Raw genomic sequence first — 21,839 nt, 5'->3', positions numbered from 1 at the left:
ATACTGCCTGCTTTCAGACATAAATCATTGTGAGAAATCTTTGTTCCATTTTGAGGTGTGATTTTCCATGCCTGTATTTTATGAAAGTTACGTACTTTAAAATATTTTTTTCAAACACGCTGCGCTTCCAATCTCTCCCCAGCTGCTGGCCTGGGCTGCGGACTCGCCAGAGGCAGTAATGATGGTGACCATTGCCCCTGATTTTCATGGAACGCTCCACGAGGGGCTCATCACAGGCCTCAACAAGTTCACAAAATACTACACATCTGTACTGTGCTTTACCACACCAGGAGATGGGCCCAAAAGTTCACTCAAGCTCATCCAGACACACGAAGATAGTGAGTACTCTGAGAACAATTGCCTAAAACTGAGCCATTCATATCTAATGTAAGCTTGCCATCAAGTCCTGTTTTAAGTGTGCCGTTTGGAAATATCTTAAATGTAAACTGGACCTTAAAAGTATGTGATTTTTTTAAATGCAAATGTCTGATATTCTGAATGCAAGTCATTTTTTTTACTATTTTATTTGATGGAGAAACAAGGCTTTCAATGAATTCTAATCAGCAAAAAACACAGAACTCGCACCACAATCCCACCCTCTGCTCTGTGCTGATCCTGGCCACCAGCCGGTTCTAGTCTTTACAAAAAAATAGTAATCCTAATGAAACAAGTCTTATGCTACATTCACGCTAATGCCTCTAAGGCATCTGCAGCTGTGTTGGAGTGAAGCTTAGAATCACGCTGGGATGTCTAATGAAGTGAGTTGAGCTATAGTGGCCTTTACACACAAGATTTAATCTTCCCAGACTGGTTCTCTCCCCCACGAACATAAGCTAAAATATAATGTGTCTAACTATTTTTTGTAAGACCGCAGCATCACAGTATTTGCAGACATTGACGGCAAATGAAGCATTTCAACAATGCATTCATATTTGAGTTAACTCTTCATTGTCCAATAAGTGGCCACAGTTTTGGAATTAATGTGAGGAATAATACAGATCACGTTTTATTGAAAACCGTTACATTCATTGCTAGGATATGATAAATACATTTATTTTCTAGCCAAGTTTGGAATAGTAGCATTTGTAAGATTGTTGCAAATCTCAATAAATTATCTAAGAAATTATCCTGTTTAGTAACATTTATTTCGAACTGGCTGATAAAATGAGGGACTTGAAGTACAGCCTCTGAAAACAAACCATTCTAATCACATTTGCTCCTACATTCCTACTGGGAGTTGGATTGATTTGGTAGCTCTTTTCAAAGAGCCAGCACAGACACGATGGCCGAATGGCCACCTTCTGTGTTGTATAATTCTATGATTGTATGATACACATTGTAAAATACTGAACTGTCTGTTAAATTACACAAATCTATAATAATAATAATGATGATCCCTGCATTTGATAAAGCGCCTTATCACGGCATCAAAGCGTCTCAAAGCGCAAGTTCACTATGAACATATTTTGCCTCAAGACAAATACATAGTATCCAAACAGTCATGGATTGAGTAACCAAATTATTATTTATTTTTGAAGGGAATTATTACCCCTGGAAAACCCAATCGACTAGCAACCGGGTTCCCACTTACTTAATAATAATAATAATCCTTGCATTTGATATCGCGCTTTTCACGTCGGGAGGACGTCCCAAAGCGCTTCACAGAACACACTGTAAAGTGAATTGACTGTATACTTGTGGGCGAACGCGGCAGCCAATTGCGCACAGCAATATCCCACAAACAGTCGTAGATTAAAAATGACCAATTTATTATTGTTTTTGGTTTTGGAGGGATTATTATTAGGTGTGTGGAGTAAGGAAACTTGCCCAAGGTTTCGCCCCGCCTGGAATTGAACTCAGGTCTCTCACTTACTTCTAGGTAAACAAAAGTGTGTGGAGTAAGGAAACTTGCCTAAAGTTTCGACCTGCCCAAATATTGCTGCCCCTGTGGAGACTCATTGACATTTAACAGAATAATCTAACAAAACACCTTGTTTATTATGTATGGGGCTATATTTGGTTATGGCTGAGCAATTCATCTTTTCTTCCCTTTGAGGAACATGTTCCATTAATACCATGGAGATGGTCCATTGATAAACAAAAATCCTGGTTGCACCTCCCACCTTTAAAACTCAATGTAAGACCTCTTGGTTCAATCCTGCTTTCGGCCACATTTCGCGCATCAACCCCCGCCCAGCTCAGATACCCAGTCAGCTATGTAAAGCATCCGAGACATCCTCCTGACATGAAAGTGCTACATCAATTTAAATTGTTGTTGCTGCTGCTTCTGTCCTGGCTACCCTTTAGGTGGTATCAAGGGAATTCACTTTATCGTCTCCTCCTGAAATTGTTCCAAAAAAAAGATGGTAACCGTTAGTGGTAATACATAATAATAAAATAATAATAATAATTTGGACACTTAATCCACAACTGTTTGTGAGACAATGCTGCGCGCCATTGGTAGCAGGTCAGCTTCAGAACATGAGGGAGCTGAGCATAGCTCTTGGTTGCAAGAACAGAAGTCAGCAGTACTATTCATTACAGCACCGTTTGGTTGCAGACAGGAGCACAAGTAGCAATGGGGTCATTGAGCCAGAAATGAGGGCAGAAGATATGATGGAGGGGGGAAGGGGAGGAGGTTAGAGACCAGTGGAATGGTGGGGAGAATTGGAATGAGCACAGGAAGGAGAGGACCAGAGGTAAGAGGCACATTGATGTGAAGACAATGAGTCGATATCTTGGTCTATTATTTTACTTAATTAGAATTTCAGTGCTACTTGTTCTTGCACTGCCTGGAGGGACAGATCCCGAGGCCTCGAATTGCATTGTACGAGAAAGCCCACATTTGAACTCCAAGATTTAAATAAATGGGGAAAATTGAAAGTTGACAATGGTGTCTGCTTGTTATTAATTTAGACAGATAAGACAGGTACTTGGGAATATAAAGCTCGTTCAACATAATGTCGCAGCTTTATAAAATGAATGTGATAATTTTTGCTTCCAGATTATAACACATTGTTTCTGCACTGCCCACGATAAATAGGCATTTGTGCATCATACTGTTCTAAGAATCCCATTGCTTTCATATGCACATTGTGAATTTCAGTTGCACTTATTCCCTTTGCTTTGATACAAGAAAGGCTAACATAACACATTTGTTCCATTCGTTGTGATGCATGTTATGTCAGCGCTTTTCACATATACACCAGTTCTGGGTTAGCTTTTTGCACACTCTCCATACCTGTTGCACTCATCTATTCTTTTCAGTAATTCATTTTGAAGATATTTTTATTTTCCATTATTTATTTGGAGTCCCGTAATGTATTGGCTCACACTCACCTCGCAAGCGAGAGGTCCTGGGTTCGACTCCCAGGCAGGGCGAAACGTTAGGCAAGTTTCCTTACTCCACATGTCTCTGTTTACTTAGCAGTAAGTAGGAGTTCAATTGTCAGTCGATAAGCAGATTGCTTTCCCGGGGGTAATAATCCTTTCATATACAATAATAATAATTTGGTCGCTCAATCGACAACTGTTTGTGGGACATGCTGTGCGCAATTGGCTGCCGTGTTTTGTCAACAAAATATACAGTTAATTCACTTTACAATATATTCTGTGAAGCGCCTTGAGATGTCTCGAAGACGTGAAAGAGTGCTAAATCAATTGAAATGATTATTATTATATTTAGAATATGGTTACACACTTTTCACCTGTAAGCTTTAAGCACTTCCTTGAGATTCATACAAGAGATTTTATCTCTCAAGTGAAGGAAATTTGAGTGGGGAGAAAATCAATTGAAAACTGCAGCGAGTTCCCAAGCAAATTATTTTTTACCAAGCAACCGTGAGGGTTAAGTGGGTTTGAATCAAAAGATTAAAGAGATTTTTTTTAAAAAAATTATGAATATAAGGCAGAACAAATTTCTGTGACATGGATTGTTAGTTAACCCGTAAGTGTTTAGTTGTGAAGTGAACTTCAGTAACCCCTCTCTCCTGGGCTGCCTGGTTCTACTGGTTCAAAGAGTCATGAGCAGTGGATAAAAGCGCTCCCTGAACTCCTTTTTGATAACATATTGTTCTGTAGTTTAAACTACCACATTTGTGATATAAAATAGATGGAGCATGTTGTAACATACATTCTGTGGTTTCAGCAGTGGGTTTATTCCTCCCAAGAGTAGGTACTGAAACGACTTGCTACTTTTATGAATAGGCAATATTAACAGAATAAGTGACTTACCGAATCACCTTATGAAATAGGACTGACATGGTTAAATGTGCTTATGATCACTCCCCACCCCCACTCACCACCCCCTGGTTTGGGATCAGGTTTCTCCACTGTCAAGTGCTCTGAAACGCTACCCTATGTGAGGGGCGCTATACAAATGCAAGTTGTTGTTGTGATCAGATGTCTGCCATTGCCAGTATAGTTCATTCAGCGTCTCTAACTGTCTCCTACACTTCACAGAACCGGGAGCTGTCGGGCACCTGAGCTTCAGTGAAATCCTCGACACCTCATTAAAAGTCAGCTGGCAAGAACCACAGGAAACAAATGGGATCCTCACAGGTAAGAAAAATAGTGAATAGAACAGGTTAGCTCTACCTCTTTAGTAAGCATGGTTGAGGATGTGTTTACACGTGTGTCTACAGGATGGTCAACTGTCAACAGTGTCTTGGATAACTGGGTTCCTCAGAATGTGTTCAACCCAAGAATGATTCTGCTTCCTTTAAGGAAGGTGTATTTTATGCTCAACATTAGACTCATCTCCTGAGTCCAATTGAACTGTTTGGGTGTGAAATTTTTTTAAATGCTTCCTTTACTTACCAGGGAATCCGCACAGTTGTCCTGTAGCTTGGTGGCTAGGGCACTCGCCTCACAGCGAGAGGATCTGGGTTTGATTCCTGGACAGGGCGAAACGTTGGGCAAGTTTACCTAGCAATAAGTAGGAACCCGGTTGTTAGTCAATTGGCGGATCACTTTTCCGGGGGTAATATTCCCTTTAAAAAAATTTTAGAAAAATAATAATAATCACTCAATCCGCGATTGTTTCTAGGATACTGCTGTGTGCATTTGGCTGTCCCGTTTCTCCCACAAAATATACAGTCAATTCACACAGTATATTCTGTGAAGTGCTTTGAGACGTCTCCAAGATGCGATAAGGCGCTGTATCAAATGCAAAGGATATTATTATTATAGTTGTTGCACACAACTACCGAAATGAAATTGCTTTAAGGCTTAAGAGAAGGATGAGTATTCAAGTACTTTGTTACACTACAGTGGGGACCCATCACACTTGATCACTAATGTCATTGCAAGACTCCTTGGCATGTCAAAAATAAATGATGGGTAAACAAATTCTGCCAGTGACTCGAGGAGCTATCCAAAAGCAGCTGCTGTACAATTCTACTAGATGTTCCAGTTGATGGAATTATATACACAACTCAAAGTTGACTGTATAAGCACAGTTTATTTGTTTGCTGTGTCAGTATGCACGTGGTGCAATTTTCCAATCTTGTAGTTTGATATATTCCAACACGGGACTGTAAGTCAGAACTGTGCTTTCCAGGACCAATGCCCTATATGTGGAACACCTAATTGATCTATAGCCATTCATGCCCGTTTGCTATGTTTGCTTTTTGCAAATCATATAGCAATACATGTGCCTGGTTTGCAACAAAAGGTCTTGTATCAACCAGTGGTGAATTGGATTTAATCCTTATTTGGAGTCTTTAAGCTGACTTAAATATTTTTTATATAAAAAAACACACAGAAGCGTGTAAAAGCATATCCTTATATTGCTAACTGGTATATAAATGATTAAAGTATGATTGAGGCTGTCAGAAGTTAATAACTAAGCAGTTAACAGTTACACACAGGAAATGCTTTGTTAGTCAATCAGCATATAAAAGAGAAAGATAGGTTAATGATTCAAGTGGGACATTGCACCAGCACTAAAACAGGTGGCCTGGAATAAACACTTATAGGATTATGACTCGTTTAAGGAAACTAAGACACTTTTGAAACTCATACTGAAAAAGACAGCGTGATGAATCATTAATGTATTATATAATGATAGACAAGGTGTAGTACGAGTGAAGCAAATGAAAGTGTGATATATGATCCATTAGCCTTTAAATTAAAAAGCTCTTTGTATTCTAATAAATTGCTAATGCTGAAGGTTGAAGAATTTAGAAGATTATTTAAGTGTAACTGAGAGTTACTAAGTGTTGTAATGTGATGGACAGGAACTGGAGAACAAAGAACAAAGGTCAGCAACATGAGTGCATAAAACATGCTCTTCAGAAATTGGCCTCTGCCTTGAACATTTTCTATATCTTTGCGAGAAATGTTGTGAACCAGAATTCTGTTCATTTTTTTTCATCAATTGGTAGGTTTCCTTTGATCCTGTTCTGTTATACAGTGCAAAAGTGCTTACATGTCAACTGAGAGATGCTGCCTATTTAGCTCACCTATCTTTCTCACATCTACAACAACAACAAATTGCATGTGTTTAGCGCCTTTCACGTCGGAAGGACATCCCAATGCGCTGAACAGTCAGTGATTTGGATCTGAGCTGGGGGTTAGAATCAGGAGGGGTGGAGGGCAGGGAGGGTAGCGGTAGGAAGGTGACTGAAGGCGCGGTCGAAAAGGAAGCTTTCACACTTATAATTCTCTGAGCTCATAGGAAGAAGGACGATGGTAAGCCATAATTGTGTGGAACAATGTAGAGTTTAGCTAACCCTGTTCCTTAAACTGAAGTGGTGGTGACAATATTCAGATAAAGGTAACAAATGGTTTTGACATCGGAAAAATGACTGTTCTTGACCTCCAGAAGAGTAGTGCTAATGATCTGTCACTTGTCCAGAAAATGGATTTGAAACAGAAAGTTTCAAAAACTTTTGTAAAACAGAGAATTGGTTACATTTTTCACTCACTCAATAATAATCTTTCTGTATTAAAATTATAATATGAAATTTGCATTAAAAAATTACTACTTTTAGAGGTCAGAATAAGTTTTAACCAGTGAATCTAGCTAACCGTTCAGTGCTTCCTTGGTCTATGGGTGTTAATGCTTACTAAATCTATATACTTTACTGATGATAACTAAGTTCCTATACTTAGTATTATATGTGCTTATTTATGTCTAATATTGTACATTCCAGTGATTGACATTTCAAAGGCATCCAAAGATCAAATGAATTTTTCCCAGTCTGACACGGAAATCTGCCTGGAATGTTTGCTTGTGAACCGTTTCAGATTGAAGTGTTTATTTTTTACTGTACCTGAATATGAAATATAAATAATGAAAATGACTGCACAAAAGACAGATCAATTCCAGGCATCCAGCCGGCAACACTGGCAGTTAAAGCCCTGTAGATATCAGTTACTGATGAATTCTTATTATTTCTTCATATGATTCAATAATTTAATTGAACTCTTCAGCTTGTAGCTTTGTTAATTGGGTGTAAAATGATAGTATCATTATTTAGCATAAGTGAACTTTCCTATTAATGAAGTTCTGATCCTATCAAGGATATCTAGCATCCAAATACTACAGGTGGTCCACATGTCGGGAAGGGCACTTTTCTTTTTCATCTTCACATTCTGTAACATTCGCTCGCTCTCCTAATAGATCTGAGAATGTTTTCTATGTGCACGTATGACTGCAAGTACCAATTTACATGCAGTTTGAACTGGTCCCTTAGCGCTATCTACTCTTGAGCTTCCCCTAGTGCACACATGCAATACACTTACTGCTGTCATTTAGGCAACATATGGAAACGTTCTGTTCTTGCACGTAAATACCCCAACTTACACATGTGTCTGCTTCTTCTGCCAGTTCCAAGCTATTTAACACAGCCTGTTAAAGGATCAAAGCCAGTTGGAACAGCAAGCACTGACAGACCTCTGTTTCTAGTAAAGCATGTAAGCTACATCATGCTGTTAGAAACGCCTCTTTAACATTTTCACTTTGTAGACCTCAGCGGTTTATCGTTTGATATGAGTGGTAGATTTTGGGGTTAAACATACAATTTCTTTCTCTGTGTTATGTGTTGTTGACCAGCCTGTTCGGCTTATGTTGCAGCCTCATTCTTGCTGCACAAGGTTGGCAAATCTGGTAAATCTGAAGAGAAAGCAGGCAGGAGCACTGACTCACTGTGTTTCGATTTTTTTAACATTAAAAAGCATCGACTTACAATGCATCATCTGTGTGCAACTGTTAACTGCTTAGAATCATAGAATAATTATACAGCACAGAAAGAGGATATTTGGCTCATCGTGTCTGTGTCGGCTCTTTGAAACGAGCTTCCAAATCAATCCCACTCCCCCGCTCTCTCCCCATAGCCCTGCAACCTTGTCCTCCCAAAATAATTATCTACTTCTCTCTTAAAATTTATCAACTTCTGTTGTCATCAGTCACATTTTAATTGTTTATATACCAATTAGCAACATGCGTTTACATGCTTTAAGTAAATAGCTAGTGAAAAATCAGCTTCTTCCTTTCTCCCAAGCCACATACAATAATGATCTGATTTCTGCAGTCAGTGTGATATGCAGCACAACAAAATTTACCTTTGCTTTTCATGTTTAGCCTGCTGCCATCTGTGCTGATATTTGTGTGTTATTCCTATGTAGCAAATTCCTTATTCTTTCTTCCTGGATTCTCATTTACAAATATACTCAGAAAAATGGATGTTCTGCAAGATACTACCCTTCATTTGTTTCAATCTTCAATAGGAAACATTGGTCAGTTGTTAACTGTATACTTTCAAAAGTAACTATCAAAAGGGAATTGGATATTTACTTGAAAAGAAAAAAATTGCAAAGCTACGGGGAAGGAGTAGAACTAATTCTAATTTGTAGAACAAAGAGCCGGCACATGCACAATGGGCCGAATGGCCACCTTCTGTGCTGTAAGGGTTCTATGATTCTTTTGTATATAATCTATGGAGTCCTGTAGCTCAGTGGTTAGAGCACTCGCCTCTTAATCAAGAGACATGGGTTTGATTTCCGACAGAGCGAAACGTTGAGCAAGTTTACTTACTAAACACGCCTCTGTTGCCAAGCAGTAAGTAGGAACCCGGTGGTAGTTGATTGGCGGATGGCTTTCCGGGGGTAATAATTCCTTCAACAAAAAAATAATAAATTGGTACTTCAACCCACGATTGTTTGTGGGACACTGCTGTGTGTAATTGGCTGCTGCATTTTGCCCACAAAATATACAGTCAATTCACTTTGCAGTATATTCTGTGAAGGGCTTTGAGACATCTCAAAGGAGCTATATTATTATTATAGAGGAAAAGGGCAATAATAGGGCTTTGTCCCTCAGTCTGGAATCAATTGCATCATAGAATCATAGAATTATACAGCACAGAGGGAGGCTGTTCTGCCCATTGTGTCTGTACCGGCTCTTTGAAAAGAGCTTTCCAATTGAATCCCACTCCCCTGCTCTCTCCTTATAGCCCTGCAAACTTGTCCTCCCCAAATAATTATCGACATCTGGAAAGAAGCAACCAATGTGCTTAATACTGTAGTTTTGTCAGCTGTATATGCCAATAAAATGAACACTACAGATTTAAACTAAAAGAAACACTTTTGGTTTATTTAAACTATATTTTCTGTGATTGTTTCTCTACTCCCGTGAACATCAAACTGGAACCTTGAGCACATTCACATCAATATCATCTGATCTAGTGCTGTGTGCGAAGTGTTTGATACATGGGGTTTTAAATGCATCGGGACAAAAATTGATTAAAAAAACACAATGCTCACTGAAGGAGAGTGTTCCAGATAAATTCCGAATTCTTACAAAATGTGGATGAAGATTAATCTCAGTTGAACCCCCATATGTCACTCTGTGTGCTGTCCAGGTTACCAGATTTCTTGGACAGTGTACAACCAAAATCACAGCCGACTGACCCGAATGTTACCTAATACAACGCATGAATTCAAGATAACAGGCCTGGCCTCCCTAACCACTTACATCATCGAGGTGGCAGCCTTGACCTCAGTTGGTAGTGGGGTTGTGACATCTTCCAGTATCTCCTCAGGGGTTCCACCAGGTAAGACTTCCTTTTTTTGCTGGTTCTGGGTCACAAAATGGTAGTCTTAATGCATTACAGAGCACAAACTTGAGAAATAGATGAAATTCCTGATTGAAGAAAACTTGGGTTTCTTTCAGATTATGAAAAGCGATTTTATAGTGCATAACTGCAAGAATTCTAGATAACTTACTATGCGTAATGGAGCTGTTTTCTTATTTTGTCTGGTGGGAAGTTAAAGTTAACAGTGCTTCTGGTGAAAGAAAAGGAAGTCATTTGATCTTTAATTTAAATTTGTCTGCTTTTCAGAACTTCCAGGTGCTCCGTCTAACCTTGTGATTTCAAACATCAGCCCTCGTTCTGCCATGCTGCAGTTCCGGCCGGGCTATGATGGGAAAACCTCGATCTCTAAATGGATAGTGGAAGGACAGGTTTGTGACTGCATGAGGTGGTAATTACTGCACAAAATGTTTCCAGTGTCAGTGTACATACACTGGGTATTATACTGGTTACAATACCCAGTGCATATCTAGCACATTAAATGAATGGCCAGCGTTCCAGAATTGATGTTTGTCCTGCCTTATTGATTAAACCTTCCTGAAAGACGATGGGTTAACTGTGTTGGGAAGAAAATACAATGTGTTTATAAGCAAAGTTTCAAGCTCTTCCCATCTGCCAGTTGAGTTTTCTGATTGAATCCAAAGTGGTATTTATTGAAATTGAAGAATTTTACTGCTTCTTTACTCTATTTATTCAGAATTTTGTTTCATACTTTATAAGATAAACACTGTCAAGTTTGCAAGTGTTGCGACAAAGTGCTTTTCGCTTAATCCCAGCGGAAAGAAAGTTATTTAATAATAATAATCCTTGCATTTGATATAGCGCCTTATCATGTCTTCAAAACGTCTCAAAGCGCTTTACAGAATATACTGTAAAGTGAATTGACTGTATATTTTCTGTGCTGCCCTTTTCTTCAGTTCACAGAACACAGCAGCAGAACACAGAACCACTAGCAGCAATCCAGCCATATACATTGTTTTGCGAGGGATAGGGATCTGTTAAACTTATTTTTAATATCATACACAGAGAGCAAAATAGCTGTCTAAGATAATAATTTATTTTATTAACTGTCAGTAATACACAGCCCACACAACTGACTGCAGCTTTGTTACAAATGCATGTGAGATGTTAGAAACATTGCCATGGAACAGGTAACAGTTGAGTGCAGTAACTTACATTGTTTTAAATTATTTTGCCACACACACAACTAAAGCTCATTATAGTTTATTCCCATCTCACCGATCAACATGAAGATACTATAGCTCAGGAGCCATGCTTTTTGCTGGATTATTTGCAACATCCTTGGACTAGCCCGAGAATTTACTTGTTTTTGGGGGTCCAGCCAAAGAAAATTCAACTTTAGTATTACTCAGTAGTGCAGAACAACCAGCCACCGCTTGTTTCCCAGCCTTCCCTCTCTCCCCGATATGTAGTCGCTCTCCATTACCAGGATGAGTGCCTGAAGATCAGGAAAGCCACAGATACAGATTTACTGTTACCATCCAGGTGTTCACTAAAGATGTTGCTGGTGATCGTGTAGCTTTAATTTCACCTGTACAAAGGCCTGACCTTGATGTCAGAAATGCTTTTATCCCCAAAGAGAAAAAATATCTGACTCATTCAGAAGAAATGCATCTTCTGTCAATCAGACAGAAAAGGTTATTGACAGCAGGTTCAGTGTGGAGCCTTGTTGAGCCCATGGAAGCTAACAGTTCTATATAAAATGTAAAATCGCTGCTGCGCAATACATCTAACCACCTGTACTCATGAGTTACCTGTCGTTTATTGTAACAGTGGAGCCAATTCATTATAGTTTTAACTTTTTGAAGCAAAATATCACTAAACCGAGCTATAGAAACTGAAGTAAAGATTTGTTTAGTGTTGTCTTGTTTTGCTCCACCTGGTGTCCCAAGGGTTATCAATGTCATCATTATTCTACGCTTGACACGAGTCTAGTTTAACCATTTCCCCAATGAAAGGTTAATGTTAATGCTTTTGTTCTCAGGTTGGAGTAATAGGAGATGATGAAGAGTGGGGTTTACTGTATGAAGCAGAGAATGAACCAGATGCCCAGGTCTTGGAGATCCCGAAGTTGATCCCCTATACTTACTACAGGTAAGACCAAGGACAATCAAGGGTTTGAAGTCCACATACCTGATCTGAGATGATTCTGATCAGGCTTGTGGACTTCAGAACATTGCCCTCTGGTCCCTGCGTGAAGGGCGCTATATAAATGCAAGTTATTATTGTTGATTCTAACACAAGCGTGAAATCCAGACATTTTCGTTTGGTTGGGATGAACACAACAATTGAGAAAGTCATATTTTGAACCTCATTGAATTCCCTTTATTTAATGTGTTTTAATTATTTACTGTTGGATTTTCATATGCTCGTATACTATAATAATAATAAATTACAACAGTTCTTGCATTTGATATAGGGCCTTATCATGTCTTTGAGACGTCTCAAAGCACTTCTCAGGATCGTAGTAACTGTGTGTTTTGTGGGCAAAAATTGTACTATACTATCCAAAGAGACTGTCCTCGGACTGTTTTCCTGAATTATTAGGATCAAAAGAAAAGAGTACAAAAATTTATAATAATGATACGATTAGAAACAATGTTATGACCAACCACATAAAATGACTAACTTCTGCTTCCGAGATGGCCTCACTCATGCCCTGGTCACACATGAGTGTCCTCAGCCTCATTCCTGGAAATGGAAGTTATTTTATGTGGGTGGCCTTGACAGGGCTGCTGTTTATTCTTTGTTGGTAACAGAGCATTTCAGCGACGATCAAAAGGAAGTCGCTGCCGTTCATTTGTACGTGACCAAACTGTTTAATCCAGACAGAAATTGTTTTCAAAGCCAGTGTAATACATGGTGCATTTATGATTTTAAAAAAATGTTGTACCAGTGAAACTTTAAATAAGCTTCAATCACTCAATGGGGATAAACAAAATCCCTCACCAACTGACCTGCCAAAAGCACTGAATGATATTGAAAGTCTCAGGGGCGTTTGCATTGAAAACCCATTGAAGGTTCAATCGCCTAACTAACAAACCTGGCTCCCAAAACAGTCATTTCACTCTTAAGTATGTTTAATTTAATTCATGAAAATGACTTTTCCCTTTTTTGACTAATGGATCTTTCATACTTGTTAAATTGCCACAATAATCAACTTCAACCTTTCGAATATCAAATTTATAACTAAACTAGGATATTTTTCAGACTTTTGCTGTGCTGCAATGAATGCTTTTCTGCTTAATGCAACTATTCACATTAATTAATCAATAGTGCAGTGTTCATCAAAGTAACTCTGTTTGACAGATGAGACATGGAACACCTGCAGACCCTGCATAAAAGAAAGGAATATTTCTGATATTTCCCTATTCAAAAAGCTGTTAGACTTCTCTACTGTTCGGCTCTCCATCCCCCAGAGAATTGAGTTTAAGATTCTCAGCCTCACTTTTAAAGCCCTTCACAGACTTGTTCCTCCCTACCTCTGTGACTTACTAAAAGCTTACCAACCTGCCTGCTCTCTTTGCTCAGCTGGCACTGGCCTACTCCATGTCCCCTGCCCTGCCTGCCCCACCATCGGCAGTCGGGCCTTCAGCCTCTCTGCCCCCACTGTCTGGAGCACCACTCCATAGTTGCTTCACTTCCCCTTGCCTCCTTCAAGGTCCATCTCAAGACCTTCATCTCTGATAACGCTTTCAGTCATCCTTCCACCTCCCTTGCCCTCTTAACTCCAACCCCCAATTCAGTGCAAACCCTTGACTGTCCAGTGCCTTTGGACGTCCTCCCAATATAAATGCAATTTGTTGTTCTTGCCCAAATTAACTTTAGATCCCCATGTAGTTCACATGAAGATAAACAGCTGTAGACCAGGTCATGTTAGGATTACTAGCAGGTTTAGAAAGACAACAGTTCTGTTTTGAGGCAGTTTCCTCTACTCTTGTGCTAAACATACGTTATTTTTTCATTAGGTTTCGAATCAAACAAATGAACATAGTGGGCTCCAGTCCTGTAAGTTGGCCTTCCCGCGTAATCCAAACGCTACAGGCTCCACCAGACGTAGCGCCGGCTAGTGTCACAGTACGGACAGCAAGTGAGACCAGCCTATGGGTTCGCTGGGTGGTAAGTCCTACCTAATTTGTTGGCACAAATCAAAGGGGAATTGAAGACTATATATGAAACAGGTGCTGTCCTTCCAACCTGGAGATCACGGTACCAATATTCCACGTTCTCCCAACAATCTGCAGATCATCTCTTGATGAAGATGAAGTTGGTCTCAGATCCTTTACTCCCGCCAGTAACACCACCAACATTCAGTGTCCCTAGTCTCAGCATTCTGATAATAATAATAATCCTTGCATTTGATATAGCGCCTTTTCACATTTTTGCGACGTCTCAAAGCGCCTCTTGATAGGCCTATTGATTATCCTTGCTTGACAACTTCAGAAGAGGACATGGAAAGAACTGAGAGGATCCTCCAGACAGCTTCGGGCTTCATTCACTTGCAAGATTCCGTTGGGAACATTCACAGAAATTATATTTATAGAGTTTGGATTCCAATGTAATTTTACAGCCAGAGCATGATTTTAGGATGTTGTGAACTCTAATAATAATCCCTGCATTTGATATAGCACCTTATTATGTCTTCGAGACATCTCAAAGCGCTTTGCAGAATATACTATAAAGTAAATTGACTATATTTTGTGGGTGAGACCCTGCAGCCAATTGCATACAGCAGCGTCCCACAAACAATCACAGATTGAAATGGTCGATTTATTATTATTATTTAGTTGTAGTTCCTGATTGCAGCACATTTGTTGCTACAGATTGCCACAAGTAGTAAAACACACATGAAAATTACTCGCACCACAAGCTGTCACCCCTCATCCTGCCCTTACTCCGAACTAGGGAAATTAGGCACGCCTTACCCCGTGTTTTCAAAAGTTATGACAGAGAGTTGAAAGAAGGAGCAAAGATGATTTTAATTGCTTCATAGAAGCCATTTGAGACCAGTGCTTGTTTCGCACAATATTAGTATAATGATAGTTCACTTTTAACTGACTGCTGGGTTATTGAAAGGGACAATTATTTTGCCCCAGGGTATGACAACAGGTGATCAACACTATTATAGCAACAGCAAATGGCAGCGATTTGCATCTTGTTCTCATGAAAAATCCCAGCATGTTTGAATCCCCAAACCCTCTCCCGCCAGCATAAGTATGCGTTTGCACTAAATCGATCCCAGTTCTATGGCAATCCCAGAACGTTTATGTTGAGCAGTTTTCCTTTTCTGAAATCTTAATTATTGCAAAGCAAGCAGAGAATGGGCCTGCATGCCTCAGTTGAATGGATTTTTTTCCCCCCTCTAGGCTCACTAATCAACTTCCTCAATTATTTCAGGAGTTCAGTATGGATTGTAACAGATTAAGGCATTGCAGTCTGTCTTGACGTGAATCAAATTTTGACATTTAGAAATTATAGTATTCAATTTCCTGTCTTTATGAAAGCCAAGTTGCTTAGATATCAGAATGTTGGTTATCCTGTATAAATTTCTGTGTTTCTTTCATCCTGAGTTTTTTTTGAAAGTTGAAAGGAATTCTCAAGAGATTACTTGCCGGTATAAAATTTTCCCTGTAGTAACAAAATACCAAGGAAATGATTTTGAAAGTTGCCGTGTCTTGTTGCTGGAGAAGTTTTTTGCTGCAAGGAACACCTCTCCTTCAATGTTATTTTATGTTAAAAAGACGAAGAATGGTGGCAATGCACAGGAGCTCGATCATCATCTCAATCAGAAACTGAGATTAGTGTTTCAGGTTATAGTTCATCAGAATGGTCTGACTAGCGCTAATAATATTGATAATAATTCTTGCATTTTATAGCGCCTCGTCACGTCAATGAGATGGCACAAAGGGCTTCACAGAATTTAATGTAAACCGAACTGACTATATTTTGTGGGCGAAACTAACATACCTTCCTCAACTATTAGTTAAGCACACTGGGACGGTACCCTGGGTGAAGGGTGCTATATAAATGCAAGGTGGTGTTATTGTTCCTCAACCTGGTGCTCATCAATCCGATGTGTATTTCCACCGTATTTGATTTTCATTTCAGATTTTGAACATTTGTGTGTTTTTTATTCTTCTGTTTCATTGACTATTCTCTTCACAGGGATTAGTACCAACGGGGTCTAAAATGCAGCAATTTCAACAGGATTCCCTAATAAGGAAACCAAGTTGATTCACAGCAACTCTGCTTCGACGTGATGAACTTTTAAAAGTAAAGTTTCTGCCAAATGACGTGATGTCCACCTAGTTACCAGATGGAGTCCCCACTCAGATTCTTTAATCCTATTTGAAATCGCTGCTGTTTAGACCTCAATATAATAAAAACAATAACATAATAATAATCCTTGCATTTGATATAGCGCTTTTCACGTTGGGAGGATGTCCCAAAGCGCTTCACAGAACACACTGTAAAGTGAATTGACTGTATATTTGTGGGCGAACGCGGCAGCCAATTGCGCACAGCAATGTCCCACAAACAGTCGTAGATTGAAAATGACCAATTTATTATTATTTTTGGTTTTGGAGGGATTATTATTAGGCGTGTGGAGTAACGAAACCTTGTCGCGTCTTCGAGGCGTTCAAATACTGTGTGTATGCACGGGTCAGTTTTAATAACTTTGTTGCAACGATTGCAATCTTAGTTCGGAAAAAACATGCAGTTTAGGTATCATATAAGTATCATTGATTCTCAATCCCTCCTTCCCAGCCTCTTCCAGAGTCTGAGTATAATGGCAACCCTGAATCAGTTGGGTATAGAATTAAATACTGGAGAGTGGATGGACAGACTGCACCTGTACTTCAGATTGTTAATGATCGCCTGGAGCGGGAGATTACTATCGAGGATCTAGAGGAATGGACTGAATATTTATTCCAGATCCAAGCTTTTAATGCCATTGGTTCAGGACCGTGGAGTGAGCAAGTCAAAGGGCATACAAGGGAGTCAGGTACTCTCATCATATTTAACTTCCGTCATATTTATTTAATATCCTTTCATAGTTTTCTCTCCAATTCTGTTGAAATGTTTGCCTAGATTGTAAGCGGAAGGCTTTCAGGAATTATTGAGGCTGGCAAGTGACAGGTATGAGTTAATGTCAGTCGAGATGAAGTCATTCACCAAGAACACGTCAACAATTTAGGCATTTCAGCTGCATATTTTAATTTGCCTTTCTCACACTGCTGGGCTCAATAACTTCCCCAGACTAGCTTCCCTATTATTGCTGTCAGGCCTTGCTGCTTCAAGAAAACATTCAAAATCAACACATATAAGACTTGTAATACTTTGTAGAGTCCCTTTTCGATAATGGGGAGACTCTCTCTTTACAAACCTGAAAAACCTGGAAGCAAACAATAATAATCTTTGCATTTGATATAGCGCCTTATCACTTCGTTGAGACATCTCAAAGAGCTTCACAGAATATATTGTAAAGTGAATTTACTTTGTATTTTGTGGGCAACACCCAGCAGCCAATTGCGCACAGCAGTGTCTCACAAACAGTCATGGATTTTTTTCTGGGGGGGGATGCGGGAAGCTTTTTTTAAGATTATAATGGGGTGAAATTTCCAGTCCTAGAGATTTATTTCCCTTTCTCTAAACAAATCTCATATTTCTTGCAAGTTGTTGTTGTTCATGTTCTGCGCTCTTTGCTTTTAGTTCCATCAGCAGCACCAGGAAATGTTTCAGCAGATGCTGTCAGTTCCACTAAGATGCTGGTCATGTGGGGGGCAGTTCCAGAATCTGATCAGAACGGACTTATCCTCGGTTACAAGGTACCTGTTACCATTACAATAAATAATAATAATCCTTCCATTTGATACAGCACATTATCACATCTTCGAGACGTTTCAAAGCGCTCCACGGAATATACTGAAAGGCTGCACTCATTCAGGAGGCAATTTTGCTCTGGAATGAAAGCTCAGGCTATCTGCAAATTGTATTCATTCCAGATTCGATCTAGAGTAAGCACCTATGAAGTATGGACTGACAGTATTTAAGAGCGTCTAATACAAATTGGTAATGTTTTCAATTAGAAGCTTTCATTATTTCGATTTTTGTGAAACACTGAAATTGTGGCAAAACATCAATAGTTCAAAGATAATTATAAATGACTGTAATTTCACCCACAAATTATACAGTCAATTCAATTTACAGTGTATTCTGTGAAGCGCTTTGAGACGTCTCGAAGACGTGATAAGGCGCTATATCAAATGCAAGGATTATTATTGTTACTAATCCTTGCATTTGATGTTGAATTATTATTAATCCTTGCCATTGAAACGTCACAAAGCGCTTCACAGATGAAAGTATTCAGGGACTTCAACCACAGCTATTTGAATGCTTGTGATTTTGTTCTATTTTGTTTCTGAAGTTAGTATGAAATAGCTCAAAATTGTGCAAACAGTCTAGTTCAAAAGGTTAAAAATAATCTCAGTGGTAAATGTGCTGAAGAGGGTGATTAAATGATTTTATTTTCTCAAGTGAGTTATGAGCTGTCTCCGGAGTGGGAATTAAAATCGTATTTCACATCTTTCATAGTGTATTCTATTTATATTAGTCACACAGTTTTATAACTAATATTTTTGGTAGGATTTAATGAGGACTATTATGAGTTCAGTGAGGAACTTTAATACGTGGGGAGAGGAGCCCCTCATAGATCAAGTTTCTATTTTGCATACCTGCAACTCTGGTTTAACAAAATTACTGAGCTTCCCAACTTGTGCTTAACATGGGGTGCCCCTTTTATAGGTGCAAGTGGAGGTTTTACCCTGGTGTGATCATCGAACACCGCTCAATTTGGCTGATTTATTCTAATAATTCCCGCAATATGGTTTAATCTCAATCTTAAAGATAGAAAAGACTTCACTCCATTTTATTTTTTTAATATTCCTGCTGATTTTTCATGCTACTTTACTGGGTCCAACTTTAGAGACTTCTGTTTTTGATCTCGTATGGCAGAAAAGATGTGTATATTTTGAGAGTCAAAAGCCCCCTTTTGCATAAGCATTAATTAAGTAGAGCTGTGCTGATATACTGTAACTGTTATCACTGCTCAGACTTAATTGCATGTATGTATTGTCCTAGATTCTGTACCAAGAGAAGGATTCAGATTCAAGCTCTCATACACATCTAGTGAAAGGAAACTTCACACAGTCTGTTATCCTGAAAGGTCTGAGGAAATATGTCCAGTATGAGATTCGAGTTCTGGCCTTTACCAGGATTGGAGATGGAGTAGCCAGCTCACCACCTCTAATTGAGAGAACAAAAGATGATGGTAAGTGTCATTGGCAGAAATATATATATCCCAATGGCCTTCTGTTATATCTGCTTCGGGCAGGTAAGTGGGAAATAGATATTACTCAGTGGATTGTGTTTAACTCCCTTCTCAGTCACTAGGTCTGATACTTAACTATATAGCTGTAAAGTGTTTGACTATCAGTACTTGCAAAATGTTATTAATCTTTGAGTTTTATTCCTATGTTCCCTAAAATTCTCCCCTTCCCCGCTATAGAACACTCCATTTCCTGAGCAAAGTTCAGCTTCAGTTCTGTGCCTTTCCCGTGGAAATCTCCATGTCAAAAAGTGTTGGACTAAACACATCTCCCAACATTTATGTTGACACACTGCCCCAAGTTGTACTGATGTGTTCGTTATTCGCAGGATGCCTTACAGATAAGAAATGTTCATCCAAGACTCTACTTGTACTAATATGAAGGCTAAAGAGTTTCAACTTGCCTCTTTAAGATGCATTTTAATCGCAATTTTCTCCGTCCCTGAAGGCCTGAAGAGGAATCCTGTTCATTCAGGTTTTGATAATGAGCTGTATTTACAGTACCTTTTATTTAGGACAAATGTAGGAATTTCAGAGATTACATTCATTAAATAGCTCAGAGTTCTGCATTCATTGATACCTGTGAGTAGTTCAAGATCAAGAATGTTTTGGGGTTCTGTTTTTAGTTGTTAGACCACATGATTGTTAATTTAGGAGCCGTCTCTATGGGGTTGGGATAAATCGCTCTAATTTTGCAGGAATTATGTCATGTATTCAAATACTAATTACATGCAATGCTAAATCTTGCTTTTTTTAATTAATAATTTTATTGGTTGTGTTTATTAAAGTGCAGATTGGCAGTAACGTTTTCAGTGTTTGCACTGCAGGATAGATGCAGAGGAATGCTTCAATTTACCTGTCGAGAAACAATGGTATTGCCTTGGTTGTTTGACTGCAGACAAACATCATCTTCTGTGGTATTTTCAGGTATTGGGGTCTTTAAACATGCACGGCCACTTTTGAACGGCTGTTGTATGTTTCCTCCTGGCTGACATTTGTTCTGTTAAGTTAGACCCCCCTATAGTCTGTTGTATTGATCAGTTTAGTGAACTGTGTAAATTACTATAAGGAGCCCTGTTGAAGCATGAAGGGTGGTTTCATTGCAAGTCGTCCCTTAACTGTGTGAATGATAAAGAGGATGTTGCGAGTGATGCGTGGAACTGCGAGACTCTGCAAGGCCTTTGTTGAGTAAGGCAGAGACATTTGCGCTTAGAGAGCAAGACAATTCGTCAATTTAAAACAAAGAAGCAATTTATAACGTCTGAAACATAGTCCTGTTGGCACAGATGCTCAGCAGCATTGCCAGTAATCGAACAATACAGAACATAATTGTAGTTTAGCTTTAAACTCTGTATAATCACTCATGTGTAATCATATAATTGGGAGACAGCTGTGAATATGTAAAGCAGATGTAGATCCTATTGATTCTAGAACACCCATGAGATTTGCAGCACCGTTTGTGAAATTAAGAATTTGGGACTGATGCAGTAATTAAATCATGTTCGATTATACACACAGAAATTGCTGATGTCTTCGCTTTCTCTTAGCTCAGTGTTTGTCTGCTGAGCTAGCTCTTGAATGCCGCAGAACAATGCCCATTAACTTCATGTTTTTCACACCATGATTTGAAAAATTAAGTGCTTGAAAAAATGGAAATTGGTACTGTAACATTCAAGAGGATCTGATGATGTTTGAAAGGGCTGCCTTGTAGCACAGGAGGCGAGTGCACTGATACACTGTGTCGCAAGTTGGTGAAAGTCAGGTTCACACTTGAGAATCCTAAGACAGCAACTTTCTGAACTGGACAGTCTGAGGAGCAGAGCAATCAAATGGTTAGAGCGACAGTCAGTCATTCTAAGAACAGGAGCGAAAAAAAATAGTGTCCTTGACTGCTTTTAGGATAAAGGATAAACCAGAACGAAACCCCCTCTGAGAAATGGAATTATCTTGAAACACGGAGAAGAAAATAATTGAAAAAATATGACTAAGGTTTGACATTTAAACCATACCATATGCAGGCAGGAATATAACCAGTTGCATTCGCCACATCAAAGGTTTCATTGAAGTCGCAAACAAATTTCCTTAATCCTTCAACATTGTTTGCTGCTATTGTGTGGGTGTGTGTGTCTATGTGTGTGTGTTTGTGTGCGCACAACCACACCAGTCTGTTTACCCACTCACATTATGCCATCAAATATAGCTCCTTCACAAAATGTGTTAGTGAATGTAAATGTTTGAAAACTGAATTAATTTTGGGGGGGATTTTTTGAGCTTTAAGTGCGCTTTTTGACGATAGATGATTAACTGGAAAATCAGGCAAGCCATAAGGGCAA

At 39.1% G+C, this 21,839-nt stretch overlaps 1 protein-coding gene across 1 annotated transcript in view; it reads left to right on the top strand.

Moving 5' to 3' along the window:
* The window catches only part of sdk1a (sidekick cell adhesion molecule 1a), a 305,217-nt gene that overhangs the window by 247,939 nt on the left and 35,439 nt on the right, over positions 1-21,839 (top strand). The window contains exons 21-29 of the mRNA XM_042340967.1: positions 143-338; positions 4,462-4,560; positions 9,867-10,058; positions 10,347-10,468; positions 12,103-12,212; positions 14,087-14,237; positions 16,887-17,124; positions 17,832-17,947; positions 19,260-19,449. Coding sequence (XP_042196901.1) covers positions 143-338; positions 4,462-4,560; positions 9,867-10,058; positions 10,347-10,468; positions 12,103-12,212; positions 14,087-14,237; positions 16,887-17,124; positions 17,832-17,947; positions 19,260-19,449 — 1,414 coding nt within the window. The remainder of the gene's footprint in view (positions 1-142; positions 339-4,461; positions 4,561-9,866; positions 10,059-10,346; positions 10,469-12,102; positions 12,213-14,086; positions 14,238-16,886; positions 17,125-17,831; positions 17,948-19,259; positions 19,450-21,839) is intronic.

Source organism: Callorhinchus milii, unplaced genomic scaffold (assembly GCF_018977255.1).
Source record: "Callorhinchus milii isolate IMCB2004 unplaced genomic scaffold, IMCB_Cmil_1.0 Scaffold16, whole genome shotgun sequence".
Lineage (NCBI taxonomy): Eukaryota > Metazoa > Chordata > Chondrichthyes > Chimaeriformes > Callorhinchidae > Callorhinchus > Callorhinchus milii.
Note: the sequence above shows the minus strand (reverse complement) of the source record. Positions and strands in the feature narration are given on the sequence as shown.